Source organism: Uranotaenia lowii, chromosome 2, assembly GCF_029784155.1.
Source record: "Uranotaenia lowii strain MFRU-FL chromosome 2, ASM2978415v1, whole genome shotgun sequence".
NCBI lineage: Eukaryota > Metazoa > Arthropoda > Insecta > Diptera > Culicidae > Uranotaenia > Uranotaenia lowii.
This window is the reverse complement of record NC_073692.1, coordinates 221,359,144-221,386,459: the sequence shown is the minus strand read 5'-3', so window position 1 is coordinate 221,386,459 and position 27,316 is coordinate 221,359,144. Positions and strand designations below refer to the sequence as shown.

The window sequence follows — 27,316 nt, the reverse complement described above, 5'->3', positions numbered from 1 at the left end:
GTGCCCTCTGTATATTGTCGGAGCCGGGTGACTCTACTCTCAACTGGAGATGAATCGACATTGACATCCATCCGAGAACGATTTGCATCTGAAGGACCAGCATTCACCGAATCCTCCAGATGCTCCTCATCTTCATAGATGACATCCGCATCATCCCCAGTTGGCAGGTGTAATCCCCCGCCTTCGCTCATATTTCGCAACGGGAACACGAATGTCCTCCGTGTTGAAAATATAAGCGAAGCACAGAATAATCAAAATATATATAAAGGGAAATATGATAGAAAAAGAAAAAGTGAAAAAAGAAATAAAAAAGAACTTACAAATTATTTTAGCACTTTTTGGAATAATATTTTTTCCAGTGTATATGGACTGATCCAACCACGTGGTTCTCCGATGACCCTCACGGATGACGTCAACCGAAGAACCCAACCATACGAGTGCTGGCCCTCCTCGTTGGTTGAAGATGACCGCAATGTCTCGACTCGGTCTCGGACGAGAACGACCAATTTGATGATGATAATGATCAAACCGCTGGAACACTTGGTTCGCCAAACAATGGCGGCGGACCTCGTGGCGATCGATCGACCCTTCTACGAGCTGGGGTTAATCAACCTGACCTGCCTCTGGCAGGAATCGAATATCACGGAACAAAACACCGCTGCAACCGTCCGAACGGCACAAATACCCGGATTTACTGGACGAGATCACTATCACTTTTAGTTCGCGAAGATCGGGACGCTCGAAAACGCGACTGTATGCTACGAGTGATGCGATACGAATGCAGTAGTTTGTTTTCTGGAAACTAAAATATTTGTAATTTTTAAATTTTAGCAGTCTTTGTACAGATCTATGTACAAATGCATATATGCGCACTTTTACCAAATTAATGTATTACTATGGTAGTTGTATTACTATGCCGTGGTTGGAAATACTACAACGCAGAAATGGTACTTCAAAAACGTTCATGTTGATTTTCACAATTTTTTTTCGTGTACGACTCTCCTTCAAGATCGAAATTCTTCTCAGTGTAGGACCCAGCAATATCGAAATTATTTTCGAATAAGCGAAGACATAAACCAGTCATTGAGGGCTCGACTTTTGTGTAGAGTTTACAATCCTCGCCAGCATAGTCAGCAGAACACAGTGAAAAATACATTTTTAGAAGTTGGAATATCATTCACTCAAATAGTTTCGCACTATAAATTATAAAAAGGTTGACTTTACTTCATTCAATCCCATAGATGAATGACTTCAAGAAGTTAATATCCATCCAAAAGAAGAAAAACAATCAATTTCTCAAAGTCACTAAAGAATGTATTTTCTTTTGGGTGCTATTAAATCGATTAGCCGATTGTGATTTCATTTTTTTTTGTTAAGGCCTTCAAAATAGCAAAACAGAGATCAAACTTTTAATCGAAACCTCCTTCAATGAAGTCTGGTTTTATGTCTTCGTCATCCACTTGCTAAAATTTGGATTTAAATTTTAAATTATTTTCCAAGCTTCGCTTGACAGAGCCATCTTCCCCTCACTATGGAAGGAGGCTTACATGTTTCCGGTGTATAAAAAAGGTAACAGGAGAGATGTCAACAACTACCGGGGAATCTCGGCATTATGCGCAGTAGCCAAGCTATTCGAATTGGTGGTCTTGGATCCGATTTTCTTGTCCTGTAAGAATATTTTTTCCGACGATCAACACGGATTCTTTCCCAAGCGCTCCACGACAACTAACCTTCTGACGTTTACTTCTTACGTGCATGAAAGTTTTGCTGCGAAGTCTCAAACCGATGCTATTTACACCGATTTGTCTGCGGCATTCGACAAAGTCAACCACGATATTGCCATTGGAAAGCTCGAACGCCTGGGTTTCTGTGGAACTCTTCTTGACTGGTTCCGGAGCTACCTATCAGGACGTAAATTAACAGTTCGCACGGAGGACTCTTTCTCCAGACAATTCTCTGCTTCTTCTGGTGTGCCTCAGGGAAGCCATTTAGGGCCGATTATCTTCTTAATCTACTTCAACGATGCGCTCTCACTCCTCGACGGTCCAAAGCTATGCTATGCTGATGACCTAAAGCTATTTTACAACATCAACGGCCAGAACGATATTGATTTCCTACAAAATCAATTTAACCTCTTCGCACACTGGTGTGATATAAACTGCCTGCCTTTGAATCGCAGTAAATGTGCAGTCATCAGCTTTTCAAGAAAGCGGCAGCCTTTTTCCGCTGAGTACTTCCTCGGAGATGAGCCAATCGCACGCGTAGAACACATCAATGATCTGGGTTTAATTCTAGACCGGAAGCTGGAATTCAGGACACACACAAACTACGTTGTCGACAAAGCCTCGAGAAGTCTCGGATTCTTATTTCGAGTGTCCAAGGACTTCAAGGATGTGTATTGCCTGAAAAGTTTGTATTGCAGTATTGTTCGCTCTATCCTTGAGTATGCATCTGCTGTTTGGTGTCCCTACTACCAGAATGGGGCCGAACGGATCGAGGCTATACAGCGGCGCTTCCTGCGATTCGCCCTTAGACACCTGCCTTGGCAAGACCCGTTTCACTTGCCAAGCTATGAACATCGATGCCGTCTCATAGACATTGACACTCTTCAAGCCCGCAGAAACGCAACACGAGCTTCCTTCGTCGCCGATCTCTTGACATCGCGAATTGACTGCCCCACGCTCCTAGAAGCCATTCCTCTAAGTGTGCGACCCCGTGGGCTTAGAAATCAAGATCTTCGATTGTATGTTCCCATTCGTTCGAACAATTATGGAGCTAATAGCGCTATCATCGGTGTAATGAAAACATTCAACCGTTTTTCTGAGCACTTCGATTTCGACGTTTCGAGAGATGTTTTCCGTACTAAAGTTTTAAGTGTATTGAGAACCCTGTAATTAGACTTAGTACTCTTTTTATATTAATTTTAAGTCATCATTTGGACCAATATGTGTTCCGTTGATTTGTAATAAATAAATAATAAATAATAATAATAACAAATGCTAACAACAAAGCTTATTTTTGATACCCCAATCCTATGCTTATTAAGGAATTATCGTATTTAACAGCGTACAAGTATAACACGCAATTTTTAGCTGAAATGTTTATGCTAAAAATTAGGGTGCTAGCTATGTATACAATAATGGATTAAGGTCCAAAGCAAATCTCATACTTTTTTTGACAAAAAATTCAAAACTGAGGATGTATATTATACACCGGTGCGTGCTATACACCGTTAAATCACGATAAAAAAGGTATATTAAATTAATTATTATTTATTAATTTGAAACCTGTAAGTCCTACGCGGGTTTTTGTCACTGACAAATAACACTAGTTTACAAAATTTTAAAAAAATCGTGAACTTGATTAACCGACCAACATTTTTAATGTAAAATCGGGCGCTGAATCCGAAAATGAAATTCAAAAAAATCTCAGTAGAACTGTTTTTGAGTTATGCTCCAAATATGAAATTTCGAAAAAATTAAAAAAGTTCTTGTACTTAAATTAAAATATCTCGGACGGCATAAAAGTAAAATAAAATCCCTCTTTTGCATATTGAGGGTGAATAAATTTACCATCGATCATCTAAACACTGTTTTTGCGTTTGACCAACAGTATTGTTGATATTAGTGACTTTATGAGAAAAAAAATTATAAAAAACGCATTTTTTTAGAGAAAATTTTGTTTAAACGAAAGTTTTAGACTCAATGGTAGCATTTAAAAAATCTGATTTTCTTTTGCGCTTAAATGTCCATTTAAAACAAAAATTTCAAGTAGTTATTTATCAAAATAGGTTGAAAATTGAAGAAGTTATGGCTACTTTACCATAACAGTATTTTTTGTAGTTTTTCATAATTTAACGAACCGCAGTACACTTATCATAGTATAGGAAGAATGAAACATGATAAATCTCACTCGCTCTAAGTCAAAATTATTCATTAGCTTATCAAAAGGTCACATGCCAAATTTCAGGAAGATCTGACCATAGGGAGGGATTGCTTGAGTCTCAAACATGAATAAAATTTTGAGGCATTTTACCCGGAAGGAACGAAAAATACTGGTTTTTCATCAATAACTTTTTTCATCACTAGCTGATTGTTTTTAATGGTTGATTTTCTTAAAGCCTAAGTTGAGACAAATATTTCACTCGAAGATTGTAACTCGATTGGATTTGAAACAGAAAAGTTATTGCGGTTCAAAGGCCGCAAATTTTGTCCAACACGCAATGAGTACTTTTTACGCATTGCGTTTTACACGACATTTTTCGACCAAAATACAATCTTTGAACCGCAATAACTTTTCTGTTTCAAATCCAATCGAGTTACAGTCTTCGGGTGAAATATTTGTCTCAACTTAGGCTTTAAGAAAATCAACCATTAAAAACAATCAGCTAGTGATGAAAAAAGTTATTGATAAAAAACCAGTATTTTTAGTTCCTTCCGGGCAAAATGCCTCAAAATTTTATTCACGTTTGAGACTTAAGCAACCCCTCCATATGGTCAGATTTTCCTGAAACTTGGCATGTGGCCTTCTGTTAAGCTAATGAATAATTTTGCCTTGGAGCGAGTGAGATTTATCATGTTTCATTCTTCCTATACTATGATAAGTGTACTGCGGTTCGTTAAATTATGAAAAACTACAAAAAATACTGTTATGGTAAAGTAGTCATAACTTCTTCAATTTTCAACCTATTTTGATAAATAACCACTTGAAATTTTTGTTTTAAATTGACATTCAAGCGCAAAAGAAAATCAGATTTTTTAAATGCTAGCATTGAGTCTAAAACTTTCGTTTAAACAAAATTTTCTCTAAAAAAATGCGTTTTTTATAATTTTTTTTCTCATAAAGTCACTAATATCAACAATACTGTTGGTCAAACGCAAAAACAGTGTCCAGATGATCGATAGAAAATTTATTCACCCTCAATATGCAAAAGAGGGATTTTATTTTACTTTTATGCCGTCCGAGATATTTTAATCTAAGTACAAGAACTTTTTTAATTTTTTCGAAATTTCATATTTGGAGCATAACTCAAAAACGGTTCTACTGAGTTTTTTTTTTAATTTCATTTTCGGATTCAGCGCTCGATTTCACATTGGAAATGACCTTCAGTTTACTGAGTTCAAAAATGCTGTAAACTAGTGTAATCGGCTATAATTTCAATTAGCGAGTTATCGTGATAGCTGATAGATAAACCAGGCCAGCGTTTTGTCAAATAAGCAACAGATATATTTCCGACACATACAGTTTTTATACATAGACATCATCCTACATTACTGATGGTTGTTTTTAATAATTGTTATATTTTCTACAAGGTTTGGAATAAAAAAAATGAGAATGATAGTTTGGTCAAGTTGAATTAAAAGCTTAGCAGAGAGTATTAACCTAAGCATCGATAGTTTATGGGTGTAGACAATATCCGCTTAAAATAAGATAAGCCGGCTGTAAGTTGCGCTTTGGTCTACAAAAATTCTTCGCACCAATCGTTCAAGCATTGATAGCAATCGGCCGCCTGTTTGGAGTTAGCGCCACAGGTATCCTTCATCCATTCCTTGAACAGCTCGGCATCCTTTTTCAGCAGCAAGTATTGACCCAAAACCGTATAAGCCTGAAGTTGGACAAAAATTCAGGTAAATTTTTCAAGGTTAGGTATCAAGAGTTATGATTTGGTTAACTCACCTTGTCGAATCCGGCGGCGTCCAATCGTTTTCCTAGTACATCGCCCACTCCAGCCAGATCTGTGACCGGTTTGTTCCCCATGGGCTCGGCAACGAAATTTCTATGCTTCTGGGATGTGCTCGACATTTTGAAGGTTGGTAGTTATATTTTGGGTTTGATTTTTGGCTGACTGCAAGTTAATACCTCATTGAACAATACTTTAAAGACAAAAACTCATTATACCACCTCACCTTTAGAATAGATAGACTACTTGGCGACGTAAGTTTTCCTGTTTTTTCACGAATATTCAAATTTGTCCGCAGGTTTATGATTCAGTTGTGTCTTCTGCGCTCTGACAGTTTGTGCGTTATTTGGATTTTTTCAAATTCGTTTACCGCTCTTCAAATGGCAAGCGCTCGAAGCATAACTCTACACACCGCAGCGCTGCCAGATGCGTATATTTTTCATTGATGAGGTATTAATTTTAAATCATATAAAAATATCTTTCAGCGTATCTTCTTTCAATGGTAGTGGCCCACCGGTTGTGCACTAAGTTGTGTCAAAGCTTTTTTTTACATGAAGATGACAGCATTTAGTAGGGGAGAGTGGGGTATCATGGGCCACTTTTTTTCTTTGATTCATAACTTCTTTATTAAAAATGATAAAATGAAAAAACTTTACAAATAGTAATAACGTATTTTAAGTTCTGAATGTGTATGAAAACACCAAAATATAGGTGGCCCAAGATACCCCACAAAATGTGGCCCACGGTTCCCCACCCGCATAAACCAGGATTGTACCCAAACGTTTTCTAGAACAATCGCAAAACGTTTTGATAAGGCGTAGATGGAACTTTAGGCAAACTATTAAAAAAATTGTTAAATACATTACATGAATCGTGAATTCCGAATTGATTGTATTTTTAATATGTTGTTAGGTTATGTAACTGTTAAAAACGGTTCAAACTCTTATATGGGAAAACTGTTCTGCAAACAGTTGCGATAACGTTCGCAAACCACTAATTAATAACGTTTTTGTGCATCGAACTGTTGTTGTTACAGTTATTCTTAAAATTTAATTGTAACTGAACATTAACAGTAATAGTTGTAGAACGATTCGAAATGACGTTCTTCCAACGTTATGCGTACCGTATTCTGAATAGTAAAGGAAAGTAGCACGCACACACACAAAAGAAAATTTTCTTTAAAAAATAAACTCAATTTTTAAATTTTATGAATTTCTATTTTATTCACTTGAACGTCATAATTTTTTTACATATTAACTCCTCCATCAGGGGGTGATTTAATTTTGATTACACGGGCGGGATGTTGGCGTAGCTGCTAGAAAGTCGTACGGGAATCTTCCCAGCATGACGGCATTGCTCCTCCAGCTCCCGGCGCTGCAATAAAAATAAACATTTTTAGTATATTTGGATCGATACATATCTTATGTTTAAGAAACTTACCAATTGCGAACATCGCTGGTGTGCTTCTTCCTGTTTGATTTAAAAATGTTTGTCCGTATGTCGGACCCTGCTCGGAGAGGACTTTTTTGTTGCTTCTGAGTGCTGGGAGTTGAACTGGGGGAACACGAAAGACGAAAAGTTTTTGTTTTTTTCCATCCAGTTGTCGGCCTGTCCAGTGGTGCCGGCTAGAACAATTTTTCAAAATTGTACCAACATGAAATAAAAAAGTTTAAAAAAAGATTCATAACTTTGATGTTTCTATGTCGCCTGTTTGCATGTATGCAAGCCTACACATCAAATTTGTAGTTGCTGGTTGCTTTTTAACATGCATTTCTCACCCTCGCTTAGTATTATGAAAATAATAAAAATTAAAACTATTTTCGTAAATGTGTATTAATTTTTGTACAAAAGCATCTGGCATCTCTGACAGGGCGTTTCGTTCATTTATGACAGAAACGGTATGTGTAACGGTTCGAGTTCGGTTTTACGATTAAAGAAAAATTGAAGGTAACCGTACATACCATTCTATAACCTTTCCAGATACCATTACGTTTTCACATAAACGTTCATATTTCGTTCTTATCGTTGGCAAAGTAAAGTTTGGAAGAACAGCTACGTTTGCAGATAAAATCACTATTTCTGAAACCGTAGATGTATCGTATAGACTGTTTGAGATATGGTTTTTTAGTATGCGGGCATAAGCAATAATTTGGAAATTGGTTGCGTTTGGGTGACCTATTTATGTTTTATCAAAAATTCCTTTTCCACGTGAAAGAACATGGCAAAACCAAGATCATAAGCGTATGAGCATATTTTTGTTATGTACTTGAGGTCTCGCACGGACGCAATTTTGCGGGTGCTTGTTTAATTATGTAAGTACCTTTTTTAGGCTAGTTTCATAAAAAGAACCATATGATACGTACATAAGTCAACAGCATATAGAAAAACGTGCTTACGCAAAGCGGCGACGATGACAGTTGGATTGGGATTTTTATCTCAACACACAGCTGAGATATTTGAAGTGGCCCACGTTACCCCATTCTCCCCTACAAAACTGGTTGGCCACCAGATAGAAAAAAAAACGCTATTATCCTGGCCCTACAACCTTCCACGTTTTCCGGCTCGTTGACTTCCCTTGGCTTCGGCTCGTTGTCCTTCCATCGGCTTCCTGGCTGGATGACTCTTTTATATTCGCTATAGCAGCCAGGTGGACCTAAAAATATCTTTTACAAATAAAATCATAAGAATGCTGACAAAACGAAATTTTATTTAAATCTTTTTAAATCAGCTCAATCGTTAAAGAGACTATTACAGGTGTGTTCAACGGAACTCAATAGAAATCAATTGAAATGGATTGACAGTTGATCAGCTCCCGAATAGCAAAGACCATAGTTAAACAGTAACCGTACATTGATATTCAATTTAACAATAAATTTCAACGTAAGTTCATATTATTAATTTACCACTTTATATATGATAATACCACAATATTTAGAGTAACCATGAAATGTATAGTTGATACATAATATTTCAAAGTTGCCAAAAAGAGAAGAATCAACCTATTTGTAATTTTTCGTGTAGAGGAAAATTTCATCCAACGCGCGCCATTTTTTTGGACAATTTTGGTCGCCTTTCTCGTTTCGAGAATTGCGATTCATTACCAATTTTTACGTGGTGGATTAGCCGGGATCGATTCGGAAAGCGATGGCACTGGCTCGGATGTCGATGGTGAGTAATTTTGGTGCTCATATATGAGACTCATAAACTAATTGCAAAATTCTTAAATTTCAGAAGCACACAAATAGAAAATAATCACCGCTAGAGCTTTGGACGGGTCCAAAATGCCTGATATGGAACAGAAAGAGGTCCGGAACACAACCCGTACTAACGTACACATTCCACGGATGGTGTTTGAAGTTGTGCCGGAGCCGTCTCCCAGGCGCAGGAGGTCCACCGTGCTGCCCGTTTCGCAGTAAAATGGTATACAAGTGTGAGTACTTCTTGTAACTTTATCACAGTGCCAAGAAAGTCCAAAAATAAAATGGTTTTGAAAGCAAATCAAAAATGTGTTTTTTTATCTTTCCGAAAAGTAAATAATTAATAAAAACAAATTCAAACCATGAAATTTCACGGTCTCGAGGGGTTTTAAATATTACGAATAAACATTGAAGTTCATCTTCGTTAAAACAATATAAACTCAATGAAAAACGATGAATATTACCGTTTCCTCGAGAAAATTTGGAAGCTGAAATGACCATAAAATTCATAGTTTTGCGTTCTAAATTGTATGGAAAAAAGTTCATTATTTCATTGTTAAGTTGCTTAACAACCCCCTTTTTTCATGGTAGTTTTGGCCAAAACCATAAATACCATGGTCAAAAACAATGAGTTTGACAGTGATATCATGGTTCGATGTACCGTGATATTCATGTAGTGGTATGAATAAGGTTTAGCAATTGCTTCGGTAGCTTTTACTTAGCTCGAAATCAATCAAAGCAAAAGTCCAAAGCATTTGCTTAGTTTGGTATGAATAAACATTTGCTTAGCGGATGTGTACTAAAGTCTTAGAACATAGCTTTTGCTTCGAAAAATAGAGCTATCCAACCAGCAGAATCTGGAGTTTTCTAAAGTAAAATGAAAGAAGACGATCAGAAAATTGAAAAGTACGGCAAAAGTAGCCTTGAAGTCGATGAAGCGGGTGGTGGGTGTAAGAACGACCGGATTTTTTTGTTAATGCGTGCTAGTATGTTGATGTTTAAAAAAAATGAATACATATTCGAATATTGACAAACAAAAAATGGCCTAATTTTAAAATTTATCATAAGCTCTCCCACATGTATTCGGATCGGGATAATCCGATGTATAAAAAAATAGGCAAAAGGCGCGCATTTTAATTTAGATTTTTTATTTTAAATCTTAGGATTATAAAAAATTATATAAAAATGAGAGATCTGTATAATGTTTTAAATTATTACAATTTATTTCTTACTTTGAGCCAATTGGGACTTCTTCCACTATAGCCGGATTTTTTTTAATTTGAAATATTTACTAATTGATTTGTTTATTGTCATCTTAGACGAATGATTTTATACAACGACAGGAATATGAAAAAAGTTGGGTTATCACTTCGACTTTTCTTTATCCATGTTGAAAATACCTTTTTGAATTGTTTTGAAGTGAAATATTGCTAATTTGATAAGTTCATGACGTTATTAAAGATTTTTTTATTGGAAAAGTCTGCTACCGAGCATGCTTAGAAAATAGAGCAATTGCTATGAGATTTGTCGAGCAATTGCTTCAGATTTGAGCTTTATTCATACCAAACTAGCTTGTTCTAAAAGTAAAAGCTCCTGACTGAGAAAACAGCTGTCAAAAAAACTTTATTCATAACAACCGAAGCAATTGCTTTAAGCGACTGCTCGACTGCTCGATTCAGTTTAGCAAAAGCAATTACTAAGTTTTTTTCATACCACCCATGGTATCCACCATAAAATCCACAGTAGAGTGAAAATGAAACTCATGGTTTTTTCATAATGTTTTTCTATTCGGGCTGTTTTTCCAATTGACTTCGATTGATTTCTATCAGGCTGCTGAATGAACAGCCAGACACAAATACTAACGCGCTGTGGTTATTGTCATTTTCTTATTCAGCATATACACTATAAGGTTTCGGGATTGATTTTCTTATAAAAAAAAAGCAAAATCGGAATTGTATTTTATTTTATTTTTTTATTAATTTTTCGATTCCCGATGCGTCTCCACTAGAATTGTAAAAACAAAAAAAAAAAATGAGTTTATGTTTCGTCCCCACAAGGAAAATAAAAAAGACGAATAAAGTTTTTTTTTTATAAAGCTCGTCTCGTGTTTTATTAAATATTTTATTTCTTATCTCCAATTTTGTTCATTTTCCGGTTAGCTTTAAAAAAAAACTAATTTGCTAACGTCGTTTTTTTTCACTCCCCGGGCGGGAGCATCGTATGTTTGATGACGGTTAACATTTGGTCCGCTTAAATCGACATTTGCTTCGGTGCAGCAACTACACTGAAAGGTGCTATTAAATACTGCATCTCTGACACAGCACCGCCGACACCAAATCGTCCGAAACCACTTTCACTGGCAAAGCACTACCGTCTCAGAATACCTGGCAGAGCACTACTGCTCAGAATACCTGGCAGAGCACCAGCGACACAGCATGGCTGACACAGCAGCACAGACCAGCATAGCTGGCACAGCACCATCGATACCGACTTAGCACGACTAGAACAGCACCACCGACTCAGTACACGACAGAGGACACCGCACCGAATGACATCACTTTCAAACTTGAAAACCAAACCGAATCAGCTGTTTTTTGACAGTAAACAACTGCATTTGTGTTAGTGCGATGGAAACCGATAGAAACGAATCCTGCTCTTGGGCTTGATCGATTTCGATTGGTTTCGATCGATTCCGATTGGCTTTATTGAACGTCAATTGGATTAGTTTCGACCAAAACATTGGCTGAGTGAACAACAATTTACCAATCGAAATCGATTGAAACCAATTTCATTTGCCTGTTGAACAGGCCTAATATATTTTAACTAAAGGCGGCCGCACAATAGCCCGTCCGTCGTCGCGTCGCGTTGACATTTAATTTTGAGGATGCCATTTTCCGTTTGAGTCGCTTCAATGGTGCGTCGCGTCAGTGAAGGCATTGTACTAAAACGCAAAACTTGTTCTAAACGGCAGCGTTTTCCAGCGTCGACGTTTTGGTTTTGAAAAATATCAAAATTTAAGCGCGTCAGCAGGGATTGAACTATTTGTTTTTGATATTTTTCGTCGAAGATTGACACAAACAGATTCAAAAATCATATCGTCGTCATTTTATCCCTTCGATGATACAAATTTGTAGGAAACGCCATTGAAATTTATTTTTAACATTGTAATATGTTTGACATAATGATGAAATCATTCTGCATTTATAATGAATATTAGCTTGATTTTGAGGTTCCCGTTTTGAAAAAATAAAAATAATAATGTATGAAACATTTTGTGTTGGAGTTTGCCGAGTTTTGTCTCAATATTTCCCTGTCAGCCCTGTCAGTGGACGCTATATTGTGATGCGAAAATTGTAGAGTGCGTCGCGTCAGCGTTTTAGTACTTAACGATGGCGTTGACAGCTGACGCGACGCGACGTCCGACGCCGTATTGTGTGGCTGCCTTAAGGCGAAAATATTTCGCCGCTTAAATTTAACGCCTTTGATTATGCAACTTATATACATAAGATGATAAAAAATATTCATGAACATCAACAAGTTGATGTTAAGTTAGGTAATGACGAATACCGTCAACTGGGGCAACATGCAACAATTTTCAACCTCAATGGCTTAAAAAAAAAACTTATGTTCACAGTTAATCATACCCCTTATGCATCAAAAGTTTTAAGGATGATGGGACATCAAATTGGCATAGTTAGAAAAATTATTGGTTTCTTAAGTTATTTTTAATTTTCTAAAAACATGCGATTGTCACCCTCCTCAGAAAATGGGGTAACTTGCAACAAACTATGTTTTTATTAAAAAATGTTATGAATACGTATGAAAATTTAAGGTTTTTATATATTTGCGATGCCTTAAAGACCATTACGCATGAAAACACCAATAGCAGTAATTTTTTGGTCTGTAAAATCTAATTTTCTCATTTTTTTTCTGAAAATAATGATGCTGCATCATTCTGTTTTCATACATCGAAGAGTGTAGTCGTAGTGTCCCGTTTCTCCATCGAAAATTTTTTAATTCGATTGATTTAGTGAGACTGTGAAAACGTTAAATCCGCGAGTTTTTACACGGTTCACTGGGATATCGAGGACTAACCTACCTGGCAGCCTGCTGAATCCGGAATTACACTACCGTCGCGCAGCTGGGAATTTCTTGGAGACTCGACTGATTCGTGCCTGGATTGCCGTGACCGAGGATCCAAAGAGGATTTGATTCAAGACGACTCACCAAGCTTGACACAGCACGTACTCCGATCTTGACGGCGAAACAGTTCGGACGGAGTTTTGTGGATACGGACGATACGGACCGAGACGAAACCACGTGGCGGCCGGCCATTGTTTATATTTGGAATCTGGTCCATCGCTTACACCGAAACAAATCGTTGAATACGAATTACAAGTTTGTACTTTTTCTTTTTCACTTCACTTACACTATCTTTTTCTCTTTATTGTAATTTCGACATTTAAGTGCTTCGTTCATATTTTCAAAACGGAAGGCATTAGTGTCTCCGTTAGAAAATATGAACGAAGGCGGGGGGTTTAACCCTTCATCTATGGATGAAGAAGGGTTGACTTATGAGAATGAGGAGCATTTGGAGGATTCGGATGAGTCTGGTCCCTCAAATGCAAGTCACACTCAGATTGATAATTCCTCATCATCCATTGCGGAGAGTAGAACAACCCGACTCCGACAATACGTAGAAAGCTCAGATTTCTCTGGCCCTTGGGTGGTTTTCATCCGGCCCAAAAAAGATGGTAAGCACCTTAATGTAGTTCAGATCACGAAAGATCTGGCAAGGTGGTCCTCTGTATCCAGCGTAACTAAGGTGCGGCCAAACAAGCTGCGCGTCGTTGTGGGCAACCGGAAGGCCGCAAATGAAATTGTTACTAGCAATTTCATAAATTTAGAGTATCGCGTCTACATTCCGTCTCGGGACGTAGAAATCGAGGGCGTGATCTCAGAAATGAGTCTGAAGGAAGAATACGTTAAGTCCAACGGCGTTGGTAAGTTTAGGAACCTCGATTCGACTTCGGTCGAAATCCTGGATTGCCGCCAACTCCAAACTACCACCGTCGTAAACGGAGTTAAAAAGTACTCGCCTTCAGCCTCATTCCGAGTGACCTTTGCAGGTACCGCCCTCCCTCACTACGTCTTGATTGACGGAGTGTTGAGGCTTCCTGTGCGGCTCTTCGTGCCTCGCGTAATGGAATGTAAGAATTGCATTAAATTGGGGCACACTGCGTCGCACTGCTGTAACAAGCAACGGTGTCCCCAATGCGGGGAGAATCATGGGGTTGGAGCGTGCTCAGCAATTGAACACAAATGTGTCTTTTGCGGGGGCTCACCCCATGATACCTCCTCGTGCGAGGCATTTAAGAGTCGCTGGGATAGTCAAAAGCGCTCATTAAAGGAACGATCAAAACGTTCCTATGCCGCCATCTTGAAGAGCGCGGCGCCTCCGATCCAACCTAAGTCCACAAATATTTTTTCAGTGTTGCCAGTTGACATTGAAGATAATGAATCCACTGATCAAGACCAACCAGTTATTTTTGTAGCAAACTCCCGGAAACGCGCAAAACCTGCTTCTAAGAACCCCAGGGTTCCAAAAAAAATCCCAACCATTAGCTCTCCAATAAGCGTAAGGCGAAAACCGACTACATCTTTAAAAGAAAAAAATGTTCCTCCAGGATTCTCCATGAATTTTGCACCCCAAAATAAACCAGAAATTCCGACGACTTCTAAGACCCCAAAAACTAATGTAAATTTGTCAGAACCAACTGTTCAATCGGGACTATTCAAGTTGTCTGACATTTTGAATGGTGTTTTCACGTTTTTCAACGCATCAGAATCGATCAGGGGCATTGTAACCTCAATGCTACCTGTAGTAAAGACATTTTTAAAGCAATTGATGCAAACTTGGCCCCTTCTTTCAGTGTTTATCTCTCTCGATGGCTAATTTACGCCCAGAGGTCGGAGATATCACTGTTTTACAGTGGAATTGTCGTAGTCTCATTCCTAAAATGGATCCGTTCAAATTTCTTCTTCATGAAACTAGTTGCGACATTTTTGCCCTTTCTGAAACATGGCTTTCTTCTCAATCAAACATCTCATTCCACGATTTTAACATTATCCGTCTGGATCGCAACGATTCTTATGGAGGGGTGCTTTTGGGGATCAATAAGCGCCACTCCTTTTATAGAATCCACTTCCCTTTATCAGGAGGAATTGAAGCTGTTGCATGTCATATAACTATAAGAGGTAAGGACTTATGCGTTGTCAGTTTGTACTGGCCTCATAGAGTTGCAGTGGATCGAAATCACCTAGAGGACCTGTGCTCAGTGCTTCCTGAGCCAAGGTTGATCCTGGGTGACTTCAATTCACATGGAACTGTCTGGGGAGAACAAACAGACGATTGTCGTTCTACTCTTATTTATGACATTTGTGACAGTTTCAATTTAACAATTTTGAACACGGGTGAAAAAACACGGGTACCTAAACCTCCTGCAAGACAAAGCGCAATTGACCTCTCACTCTGCTCAAATTCACTATCATTGGATTGCCAGTGGAAGGTAATCCCTGATCCCAATGGTAGTGATCATTTGCCTATCAAAATTACAATCACCAATGGGGTCAGCTCTTCGAATTCTACGAATATGACATATGACCTTACAAGACACATCGACTGGAAAAAGTACTCGGACGAAATAACAACAGCCATCGATTCTATGAATGTTTTGCCTCCTTTAGAAGAGTACCACTTTCTTTCACGTTTGATACATGAAAGTGCACTTTGCGCACAAACAAAACCCATCCCAGATTCATCAGTTCCTCGTAGGCCTCCAAACCCATGGTGGGACCAGCAGTGTTCCAAGCTTTATAAGGACAAATCAAAAGCATTCAAAGATTTTCGGAAATATGGAACTCTCGTCCTTTTTGATGCTTATGTTACCCTTGAAAATCAGTTCAAAAAATTAATCAAAGGGAAAAAGAAGGCGTATTGGCGGAATTTTGTGGGCGATTTATCACGGGAAACTTCCTTGAGTACCTTATGGAAAGTGGCACGAAGCATGCGCAATCGATCATCTACAAATGAAAGTGAAGAATATACACATAGATGGATATCCAACTTCGCACGGAAAGTCTGCCCAGATTCTACACCTGTACAAAAAATAATCCGGAATGTGCCTCCAGATAGGTGTGGTCTGGATTCCAGCTTTTCGATGGTCGAATTTTCACTTGCCCTCCTCTCTTGTAACAATTCAGCTCCGGGAATTGATGAAATCAAATTCAACTTGTTGAAAAACCTTCCGGACGCCGCCAAATTTCGCTTGTTGAATTTATTTAATCAATTTTTGGAAAACAACATTGTTCCCCAAGAATGGAGACAAGTGAGAGTTATCGCTATCCAAAAGCCTGGAAAACCAGCGTCCGATGCGAATTCGTACCGTCCAATAGCGATGTTGTCTTGTATACGCAAATTGATGGAGAAAATGATTTTGTTTCGTTTGGATAAATGGGTAGAAGCAAATGGTCTCCTTTCAGATACTCAATTTGGGTTTCGAAGGGGCAAAGGGACAAACGATTGTCTTGCTTTGCTGTCTTCAGAGATACAAATGGCGTACGCAAAACGTGAGCAAATGGCTTCAGTGTTTCTAGACATAAAGGGAGCTTTTGATGCAGTCTCAATAGAGGTGTTGTCAGACAAGTTGCATTCCAGAGGTCTGCCTCCTCTATTGAACAACATCTTATACAGCTTGCTTTGTGAGAAACATTTGAACTTTGCTCACGGAGATATTGCAGTTAGAAGAACCTCTTACATGGGCCTCCCACAAGGTTCATGTTTGAGCCCACTTTTGTATAACTTTTACGTAAGTGACATCGACAGTTGTATCTCTGAAGGCTGCACTCTAAGACAACTTGCAGATGACGGCGTGGTGTCTATCACAGGATCTACTGAGTCTCATCTGCACAGACCTTTACAAGATACTTTAGACAGATTGTCTTCCTGGGCTTTGAGGCTTGGGATTGAGTTTTCCCCTCAGAAAACGGAGATGGTTGTTTTCTCTAAGAAACATAGACCAGCTCAACCTAAGCTTCAACTCCTGGGCAGAACGATCACTCAATCGAGGTGTTTTAAGTATCTTGGGGTTTGGTTTGATTCCAAGTGTACCTGGAGGGCCCATATTGAGTATCTGAAAGGAAAATGCCAACAAAGAATCAATTTTCTCCGATCAATCACTGGCACCTGGTGGGGAGCCCATCCAGAAGATCTTTTAAAATTGTATCGAACAACCATTCTCTCAGTGATGGAATATGGTAGCTTCTGTTTCCAGTCAGCTGCCAAATCTCACCTCATCAAACTCGAGCGTATCCAATACCGTTGTCTTCGCATCGCTTTGGGCAGTATGCCAACAACGCATAACATGAGTCTCGAAGTTTTGGCAGGAATACTCCCATTAAAAGATCGATTCAATTTATTATCACTCCGGTTCCTCATCAGGTGTGAGGTCATGAACCCATTGGTGATTGTAAATTTTGAAAAGCTTCTTGAGCAAAATTTTCATACCAGATTTATGTCTATATACCATGTCCTCATGTCAATGCAGGTAAACCCTTCTTCGTATTCTCCAGCTCGTGTTTGTAGCCTAGACTACGATGATTCTTCTGTCCAGTTTGATTTGTCTTTGCAGCAGGAAATTCGTGGAATCCCGGATCCACATCGTCCACTTCTGATTCCAAGAATTTTCGAAGCTAAATATAGACACGTCGATCCTGATAAAATGTTCTTTACTGATGGATCACTTATAGAGGAATCAACAGGATTTGGAGTGTTCAACGAAATATCTAGCGCCTCTTACAGCCTTGAGTCACCATGCTCTGTATACATAGCAGAGTTAGCAGCAATTCATTGGGCTTTGGACAGTATCGCTTCAAGGCCAGTTGGGCACTACTTTATTGTAACGGATAGTCTGAGCTCTGTTGAAGCAATGCGCTCGATAAAACCGGGAAAGCACTCGCCGTACTTCCTCTAGAAGATACGGGATATATTGAGTGCTCTTACAAGATGTCGCTTTATCATCACCTTTGTTTGGGTTCCCTCTCATTGCTCGATACAGGGTAATGAGAAGGCAGACTCTCTGGCAAAGGTGGGAGCGATGGAAGGCGACACGTATCCACGTGAAATCGTCTTCAACGAATTTTACTTTTTGGTTCGAAGAAACTCTCTTGTCAACTGGCAGCGCAAATGGGACGAGGATGAGGATGGTCGGTGGCTCCACTCGATTATCCCAAAGGTAAGCCTTAAACCCTGGTTTAATAGATTGGACCTGAGTCGGGATTTTATTCGTATATTTTCCCGTCTCATGTCCAATCATTGTTCCTTAGATGCGGTACTCTATCGTTTTGACATTGCTAGCAGCAATTTGTGTGGTTGCGGCCAAGGTTACCATGACATCGAGCATATTGTTTGGTCGTGTGAGGTCCACCTTATCGCCAGAACGAATTTTATAGACTCCCTTCGGGCCCGAGGAAAGCCACCCAACGTTCCGGTGAGAGATGTGCTGGCTATGCTTGACTTGGACTACATGTTCGAAATATATCTTTTCCTTAAAGCTATCGATCTTCGCCTATGAATCTTTTTATTTTCATGTTTCCCTTTCTATCTCTCTTTTCCTCAAAAATAAAAGTGTTAAGCTAAGAAATAAATTGTTAAAAAAAAAACGAGTTTGGCTCCTTAAAGCCTTAAGGTATGAGCCGTTTCAAATAAAGGATTTACAAAAAAAAAAAAAAAATGATGCTGCATACATTTAGGGGCTAAATAATGCTACGAAAAATTTTACAAGCAGAAATCATGAAAATAAATGTTGGGATAGATGAAATTTCAATGTTTACAAACGCGTGATGCAAAACATTCATATTCCAGCACATGGAAACGAGATTAACAGGGTGTTTCTTTGATTTGCATTTTGTTGCATTTTACCCCAGACACCTAACTGAATTATAAAAATATTTATTTAAAAAAATTGAGTGATTGTTCGAAAAATATTTTTTCATCAACAGTGTTGGTATAGCATGAGGAAACCAGTAAAAAGTTTGTAGGTAATATTATCAAACCAATCCGTCATACTGCACACAAAATTTTCGAGGTCGAAAATTAGCAAAATTTTGCTCAAATTTGACCAGCTAAAAACTTAGCAATCAATTTAGCAAATTTTTTTTACTAAAACTTTAGCAAAATACCCAAAAGTGTCCGGACTAAATTTTTACTAATTTTTTAGTAAAAAAAATCATTATTTGCTAACAATTTAGTAAAAGGGTTTTAACTGGCAAACATTACTAGAATTTTAGTAAATTATGAATTTTAAAGGTGCCGTTGATTTTGTTTTGTTAGAAATTGCATTGTGATATCAATTTGAAAATAAAAAGATTTGATTATTCCTTTTTTAATTTATATTCTATCCCTTATCCTCGCACCAAATTATCATGTCCGAATATGGGATAAGAGCAAAACATTTTTGCTTCCGGCGCTTATAACATGGCATAATAAGGTTCTTCTTAAGAATCCAGCAGTGGTCGATGCAAGTGGTCGAATGTTAGAAATAAGATGCTCGTTTGGATAATCCTGCATGTTGGCGTTGGGTGATGGAAGCTGAGGATCGAAATAAGAAGTTAGTTTGAATAATACCAACGTTAATTTAAAAAAAAAAAAAAAAAACCATTATCAACTAAAATGTTGAAAACAGAATAAAATAACATATAAAAATTTCAATTCAACATTGAACTTAGATAACAATTTATTGTTTTGGATTATGGCATCAATGGCACATTCACTTTAACATGTCAGATTCAGAGCTCAGTCGAGGTAATTTTAATTTAAGTTGCCTGATTTTAATTTTCATATGAGGCCCTTGAAGCCAAAGGGGTATAAGTGCATTAAAGCTTATTTCGAGAAAACACGCTTTTAAGTTTTTGTGTTTGGCAATTTTCCATATGTTTTGAGAAAATTTGTATTTTGATTTGGAACGTAAAAGTATGTAAGTCGTAAATATGTAAATAAAATTAAAAAAATATGTAAAAATTATCAAATATAATTTGAAAAATGAAGAATCGTTTGGCGTCATTAACTCGAAATCGACCATTTTGTCACCTATACCCCTTTGGCTCTGAGGGCCTCATAACAGTTACTAAATCTATTCATATTTCACAACTGATGCAATTTTCAAGTTACAAAATACCAACAAATGTGCCTGAAGTCACCTTTAAAATTTTTAAAAATTATGAAAACTATGTAAAATGAAAAATAAAAACAATAAGCACCACAAGGCTTATAAAGTGCAAAACAAACAACGAGAAAATGCCGGATTCAGATTCCAATCTCATAAATATATACAACTATAGCTTGATAAAAAAATCTACAAGAAGCTTACCTATTACTCGTTGTTGTGGTGGAACCTCCAATGACATTATGATAAGAGCTTAAATTTACTAATTCAACAATTAGCATCAATGAGCAGTTATCCGGGTTAATGGGACCCCAAGCAACCATATCTCATCTGAAGGATTTTAAAACCTTCATCGTCCTCATCTTGGAAAATTCTTCATTCAGATTACGCTCTCCCCACTGGTTGCGATCAATTTCATTCATGCCGATACCTTCCTGAAAAAAAAAGTTAAATTTAAATTTTGAAATTATCAATGAGTGGGATGTTACAATTTTAAAATATTTAATCGGATCGTAGCATGGACCTGAATTTGAATGCTAGAAATTCAGGTGTATTAGTACGGTGCAATTAGATTATTTAAAGTTGATCCTTAGAACCTCAATTTAAAGTACCATCATGTCACCATCTACCGCCCAGTTAAGCGGTTTTTCAACTTCAAACATGTGTAATAAAAAAACGACGGCAGATTTTTATTCGCTTTCTTTTCCAATACATCTCAAAACTGCTCTACTTTCAATTAAAAATTTAGTGGAATGCGAAAAATGTGCGCTTTTCAAAATAATTAACTAAATTTTGAGGTGTTCAACTGGCCCTATTACCGCCCACTCGACTTTTCTGGGTATCAATAAGGTTTTGTTAAGGAAAAACTATCTAACAACACGGAAACTGTTCTTTTTAGTATTTTCCATGTAACGAGCTGTCAAAAGCATTTTGAGGAACTTGAGAGAATACATTTTGTGAAAATTTTCCCGCAAATTTTTGACAAATTGTAACAAAGTGCGTTGACTGACAAAATGATGATTCCAGGCAAACAGCCTCAAGTAACCGCCCAGCCAACATGAAATCGTAAAAGAAATCATCGTCGAACTCGTATATAGATGCCATTCAAATCGGAATCGTAAATATGTTCACTTACCATTCGATCATATCGTTTATTCATCGCAGAAGATGCAACATCCCAGTGAAATACGACTTAGTTACGATATGTTGGATGAAGTCGTATTTAGTTCCACCGATGTCAAATGAAATCTTATAACGATCGCATAAGATTTCTTAAGAAGCATTTTATTGGTACACAAATTACTTTCGAATCGAAATCGTATATGACTTCGAATAAATTCGTAAAGAATACTACGTAAGCATCGTCTTTCGTTTCACGTTGTATGTTTACTAGAATGTCACATAAGTAGGCAAATTAACACCGTGTCTTTTCACTTCCATCTGTACCGTTGAGCCGTCAACACGTACGCCGGAGCATCGTATCGTTGCTGTGTACCTGCAGGAACATTTTACATTATTTATTTTTTCCTTACCTGTATTTCAATCAGCACTTTTCAGTGCTAAAATTATTTTCATTTTCTTTTATTCATATTTTCTCTTTTCTTTCCAGCATGGGGAAGTCTTCGGCCGGAAGAAAACGGATTGCTGAACCTAATCCAGGGCCATCTGCCAAAAAAGTTGAAATTTCCAATTCATTCGATGTCCTTCATAACATCGGTGATGAGGAAATATTCATATTTAATTCTGATAAGAGTACTAAGAAACCTTCTTCTTCTTCTTATACTCTTAAAAACGAAAAGATTCCACCAATAACGGTCACGATTCCTGACTTCAATGCCTTTCGAAAAGAAATCGTCACTTCCGTCAAGGATGTGAAGATTTCTTTTCAGATCGGTCGAAGGGGAACTGCTCGTATATTGGCGGAATCTTTTAATGATTTTCAAAAGGTTTTAAATTATTTGAATAATAAAAAACATCAATTTTTTACGTACGACACTAGAAGTGATCGTCCATTTAAAGTTGTACTTCGTGGTCTCACTGGCGATCAGACACCAGATGAGATCACAGCTGAATTAAATTCTTTGTTAGGTTTTTCTCCAATTCAAGTAATTCAAATGAGGAAAAGAACCAACACGAATAATATCAGTAGTGTTGGTTTTGCTCCTGAACTTTATTTGATCCATTTTAAAAAGGATCAGGTTAATAATTTGCAAATTCTTAAAAAGGCTCGTCTTATGTTTCATTGTCGAGTCAAATTCGAACCTTTTCGTAAATCTTCTACCAATTTTCTTCAAAATATTACGCAATGTCGTCGTTGTCAAGCTTTTTGTCATGGCACTAAAAATTGTAGAATGAATGCCAGATGCATGTTTTGCGGCTCATTCGATCATGAAAAATCTAAATGCCTTTTTGGTGGTGATAAGCCAAAAACAGAATTTTTTAAGTGTGCAAATTGCGCAGGTAATCATTCCTCGAATTCGCTAGACTGTCCTATCAGGGCAAAAATTATTGCTTCTAGGAAAAATCCCAAAGTTTCCAGAAAAGTTTCTTCTCCTCCTTCCTCTTTTTCGTCTTCACACGTCGGGCCGGCAAACAACCTGCCTGTTCGCATTCAGCCTCGGTCTACATTGGAATCACGGCTGGGTAATACCCGAAGTGATTTTAATGTTACCTGGGCTGATTCTGCGCCCCAGACTCGTTGTTTATCGTTCTCAGAGGTGGTTGAAAATGGGTTGCCCTCTTCAGGTTTAACTAATAAAAATGGGAAAAAACCAAGTCTCAACGTTCATGCGAAGGCTTGGGAAAATCCCCGAAATTCAAATACTTTTTCTTCTCCTTCCTCTTCTGATTCTAACAATTTTGTTGATTTGGGTGAGATTACTGAGGAAAAATTAAAATTTTTGCATCAAAATTTAATGGAAATGATGCAACTTATGTTGAAAGCAAATTCAATGTTTGAAGCTTTCCAAACTTCTTTTAATTATGCTAACAAAATTATTATGACTTTACGATTCCCTCATGGATCCAAATAGATGTTTAAATATTATGAATTGGAACGCTAGATCTTTGCTGGCTAACCAAGACGAGTTCTTTTTATTTTTGAAAACTCAAAACATACATATTGCTGCCATCACTGAAACTTTTTTAAAGCCAGACAATAACTTGAAAAGCAATGCTTTCTTTAAAATTTTACGAAATGATCGACTTGATCGACAAGGTGGGGGTGTAGCTATTGTCATCAATAGTCGTCTCAAATTTAGACTTCTTCCTTCTTTCAATACAAAAGTCTTAGAAACAATTGGAATTGAATTAGAAACTTCTATGGGGAAAATTATAATTGTAGCCGCATATTTGCCTTTTCAATGTAGCGGTGAACAGAAAAATTTTTTGAAGGGAGATTTACAAAAACTCACCAGAAATAAATCTAAATTTTTTATTATTGGTGACTTTAATGCAAAACACCGATCTTGGAATAATATTTCATCAAATTCTAATGGGAATATTTTGTTTAATGATTGCTCTGCAGGTTATTATACTGTTGAATATCCTAATGGGCATACTTGTTTTTCTTCAATTAGAAATCCCTCCACAATTGATTTGGTTCTAACGGATTTAGGCGAGCATTGTAGTCAATTAGTTACTCATGCGGACCTCGATTCAGACCACCTTCCAGTAACATTTTCTTTATCCCAAAGTCCCATTGAAAACCCTTTAAAATCAACTTTTAACTTTCAAAAGGCTAACTGGGAGCGATATATGAATTTTATTGAACGTAATTTAGATGTAAACGTTCCACTGAATTCAATAGAAGATATTGATTTGGCTGTAGAAAATTTGACAACTGCAATAGTCAATGCTAAAGCCGCTTCAATACCTAAAGTTAAACATAAATTCAATCAACCTTTAATTGATGATGATCTTCAGTTTTTGATACGACTGAAAAACATTCGTCGACGCCAATATCAACGTACTAGGGATCCTTATTTGAAATTAATTTATTGCGACCTTCAAAAAGAGATCAAACGTCGTTTAAATTTCATTCGTAATGAAAATTTTGCTAAAGCAGTAGAGGACATAAAACCCTACTCAAAGCCATTTTGGAAATTAACTAAAATTTTGAAAAAGCCCCAGAAGCCAATTCCTACTTTGAAAGATGGGGATAAACTTCTTTTAACTAATTCAGAAAAGGCTCAAAAATTAGCCCAACAATTTGAGTCTGCTCATGATTTTAATTTAAACGTTGTAAGTCCAATTGATGCTCAAATTTCCCTTGAATTTGATGATATTCTTTCTAAGCAAATTGTGTTTGAAAGTTCTTGTGAGACAAATATTGATGAACTTAAATTGATTTTCAAAAAATTTAAAAATATGAAAGCTCCAGGGGAAGATGGGATTTTCTATATTCTTCTTAAAAAGTTGCCTGAAAGCACTTTAAATTTTTTAGTTAAAATTTTCAACAAATGTTTTCACTTGGCCTATTTTCCCAATAAATGGAAAAATGCCAAAGTAACTCCAATTTTGAAACCTGGAAAAAGTGCTTCAGAGCCTTCAAGTTATCGACCAATTAGTTTGCTTCCATCTTTAAGTAAACTATTTGAGAGAGTTATTTTGAATAGAATGATGATTCACATTAATCAGAATTCCATTTTCCCTGATGAACAATTTGGTTTTCGTCATGGACATTCTACTACACATCAACTTTTGAGTGTAACTAATATGATTAACGCTAGCAAATCTGAAGGTTATTCAACTGGTGTTGCTCTTCTAGATATTGAAAAAGCTTTTGACAGTGTTTGGCACAAAGGTTTAGTAGCTAAATTAGCTCGATTTGATTTTCCTGTATATCTCACCAAAATTATTCAAAATTATTTGACTAGCCGAACCTTACAAGTAAGCTATCAAAATTCATGCTCTGAAAGGACACCCATTAGAGCTGGTGTCCCTCAAGGCAGTATACTTGGGCCAATTTTATACAATATTTTTACTTCTGATCTTCCTGATGTACCAGAAGGAAAAGGTAGAAGATTATTTGCTGATGATACTTTGCTTTCAGCAAAAGGTCGAAATTTACGGGTGGTACGCAGTAGATTGCAACAAAATTTAAATTCCTTTTTGAATTACTTGAAAATGTGGAAAATTTCTCCTAACGCTTCCAAAACTCAACTTATTTTATTTCCCCATAAGCCAAGAGCAAATTTTTTAAAACCTAATGAAAATCATTCCATAACTTTTAATGGAGTTTCATTAGAATGGTCTGATCACGTGAAGTACTTGGGACTTACACTTGATCGGAATCTTACTTTTAAAAATCACATTGAAGATATTCAATCTAAATGTAATAAATACACTAAATCTCTTTATTCTCTCATCAACAGGAAATCCCGGTTGTGTCTGCGAAATAAGATGCTCATCTACAAACAAGTTTTCCGACCAGCGATCATGTATGCAGTTCCGATTTGGTCTAGCTGCTGCGCGACGAGGAAGAAAGTCATCCAGAGGATTCAGAACAAAGTTCTGAAAATGATTTTGCGGCTTCCACCTTGGCACAGCACCGAAGATCTTCATCGGATTGCAGGCATTGAATCTATCGAAGAGATGGCCAACAAAATCATCTCCAGCTTCAGAGGCAAATCGATGCAGTCTTCCATCGCAGAGATTCGTTCTCTTTATGTTTAGTTTAATTTTAAGATAGTGTTTAGTTTTAAGTATAAAATATTTTTGCTATTACAGGATGTTCTCCTACATAAAAAACTTGATTGCGCTCAGCAAATTTAAATCTTATAAATAAATTTTTATAATCTAGTTTCTTATAGGGCTATGAACAGTTCATTATTGAGCTGAACACCTAGTTTAATGCAATAATGTAATATAAGTGTAATCATGATTTGATACAAATAAAGACATATTTAAAAAAAAAAAAAAAAAACACCGTGTCTTTCCGATATAGCTACAAATATTATAACAAGTATAATTATAATCGTATAATCGGTCACTTTACCCACGATATAAATATATTTAATGCGATCAAATCAGATTCGTATTAACAGATACTTAGCGTTCGCCCACATCTCATCATGATATTAAAACTTCATCGTGATGAATCGTGTTCAGTGGATGTGCAATTTTGCGATCGTGCTTGCAATTTTGTATCGGCATTTTAATTTTGTGAAAGTTGACGACTAAAGCAAACAAGCAAACGGATGAAATAAAATAATAAAGGTAGGTTTTGGAAAAACAACGTTGGACAGAAACCTCACTAACATTTTCCTTTCAAAAATAACAGGATTGCTCTCCCCTACTAGGCTCAGATTAAAAAACCCCGCCGGATAATTACCCAGCGATTTGCATGTGCATACTACGAGTATCAAGGAATGCTCACGGACAGAATTTTGGCCCGGCAATTTCCGCTGTAAACCCGAAAGAAAGAGACGTCAAAGATGCTGAGGGAGGCATGGAGGCGGCGGCATTTAGAAAAGTAGCGAGCGAGACAATGCCCGATTGCGGTACCTACGAACATATATTTAGTGCATTTCAATGTTAGTTATAATAAAAATCAGTTAAAATCATCAATTAATTTTATTTCTTCCTAGCGTCGTATTTCAATCACAATATTACACATAACATGCTACATAAAATGGTCCGCAAAATCGTTTTATGATACAATTCGTACATGAGTACATCCCAACTCACATAAAATATCGTTTAAAGAGTCCATCAAATGTCAAATTGCATCATATCGTACAAGCTTACAACACACATCTTATAAAATGTGACTTAAGTTGTCAATCGATGTTGAAATCTCTGAACATCGTATAAGACTGCAACACATCTCGCATAAAGGGTTACATAAGTCGACATTCCATCGTCAGATTGCTTCGAGTCATACAATAGTACAAAACATCTCGCATAAAGGGTGACTTAAATCGCCAATCCATCGACCAGGCGCGGTCCTATGGGGGGGTGATCGGGGTGATCACCCCCCCAAGCGGCAAAAAACCGTTACAAAATACCCGCAAATGCTTGAATTTCTATAAAAATTTGTAACTTTTCTTAGTAGATGTGCTTCTAAATTTTCAAAATTTTCCACTCCGTGGGGTGTTTATTCAACAAGAAAGTTTTTTTTATCACTTAAAAGGCTCATTATTGAAAAAAGTCGGTCCACCAATCTCAAGTTGGGCTTGTGATATAGCTCAGTTGGCAAGTCTGTTGTCTCCTGA

General features: G+C 37.2%; 1 protein-coding gene and 1 long non-coding RNA gene across 2 annotated transcripts; both read right to left on the bottom strand.

Annotated features, from left to right (window-relative positions):
* Window positions 1-5,203: 5,203 nt before the first annotated feature.
* LOC129749290 (barrier-to-autointegration factor) lies at window positions 5,204-6,066 on the bottom strand. The gene is made up of 3 exons (XM_055744241.1): window positions 5,907-6,066; window positions 5,677-5,845; window positions 5,204-5,605 (listed from the first exon to the last, which is right to left on the bottom strand). Exons 2-3 carry the CDS (start codon window positions 5,800-5,802, stop codon window positions 5,459-5,461), a joined length of 273 nt encoding a protein of 90 aa, XP_055600216.1. The 5' UTR covers window positions 5,803-5,845; window positions 5,907-6,066; the 3' UTR covers window positions 5,204-5,458.
* Window positions 6,067-6,875: 809 nt separating this feature from the next.
* Window positions 6,876-7,280, bottom strand: LOC129749291 (uncharacterized). The gene is made up of 2 exons (XR_008737994.1): window positions 7,121-7,280; window positions 6,876-7,054 (listed from the first exon to the last, which is right to left on the bottom strand). It is a non-coding gene; the product is annotated as an uncharacterized LOC129749291 (long non-coding RNA).
* Between the last annotated feature and the right edge of the window lie 20,036 nt (window positions 7,281-27,316).

Bases quoted from the DNA above. Each gene is read 5' to 3' on its own strand.
- LOC129749290 (XM_055744241.1), bottom strand. From the start codon at position 5,802: ATGTCGAGCACATCCCAGAAGCATAGAAATTTCGTTGCCGAGCCCATG. The intron at 5,606-5,676 runs GTGAGTTAACCA...GTCCAACTTCAG, and splicing joins ACGCCGCCGGATTCGACAAG to GCTTATACGGTTTTGGGTCA.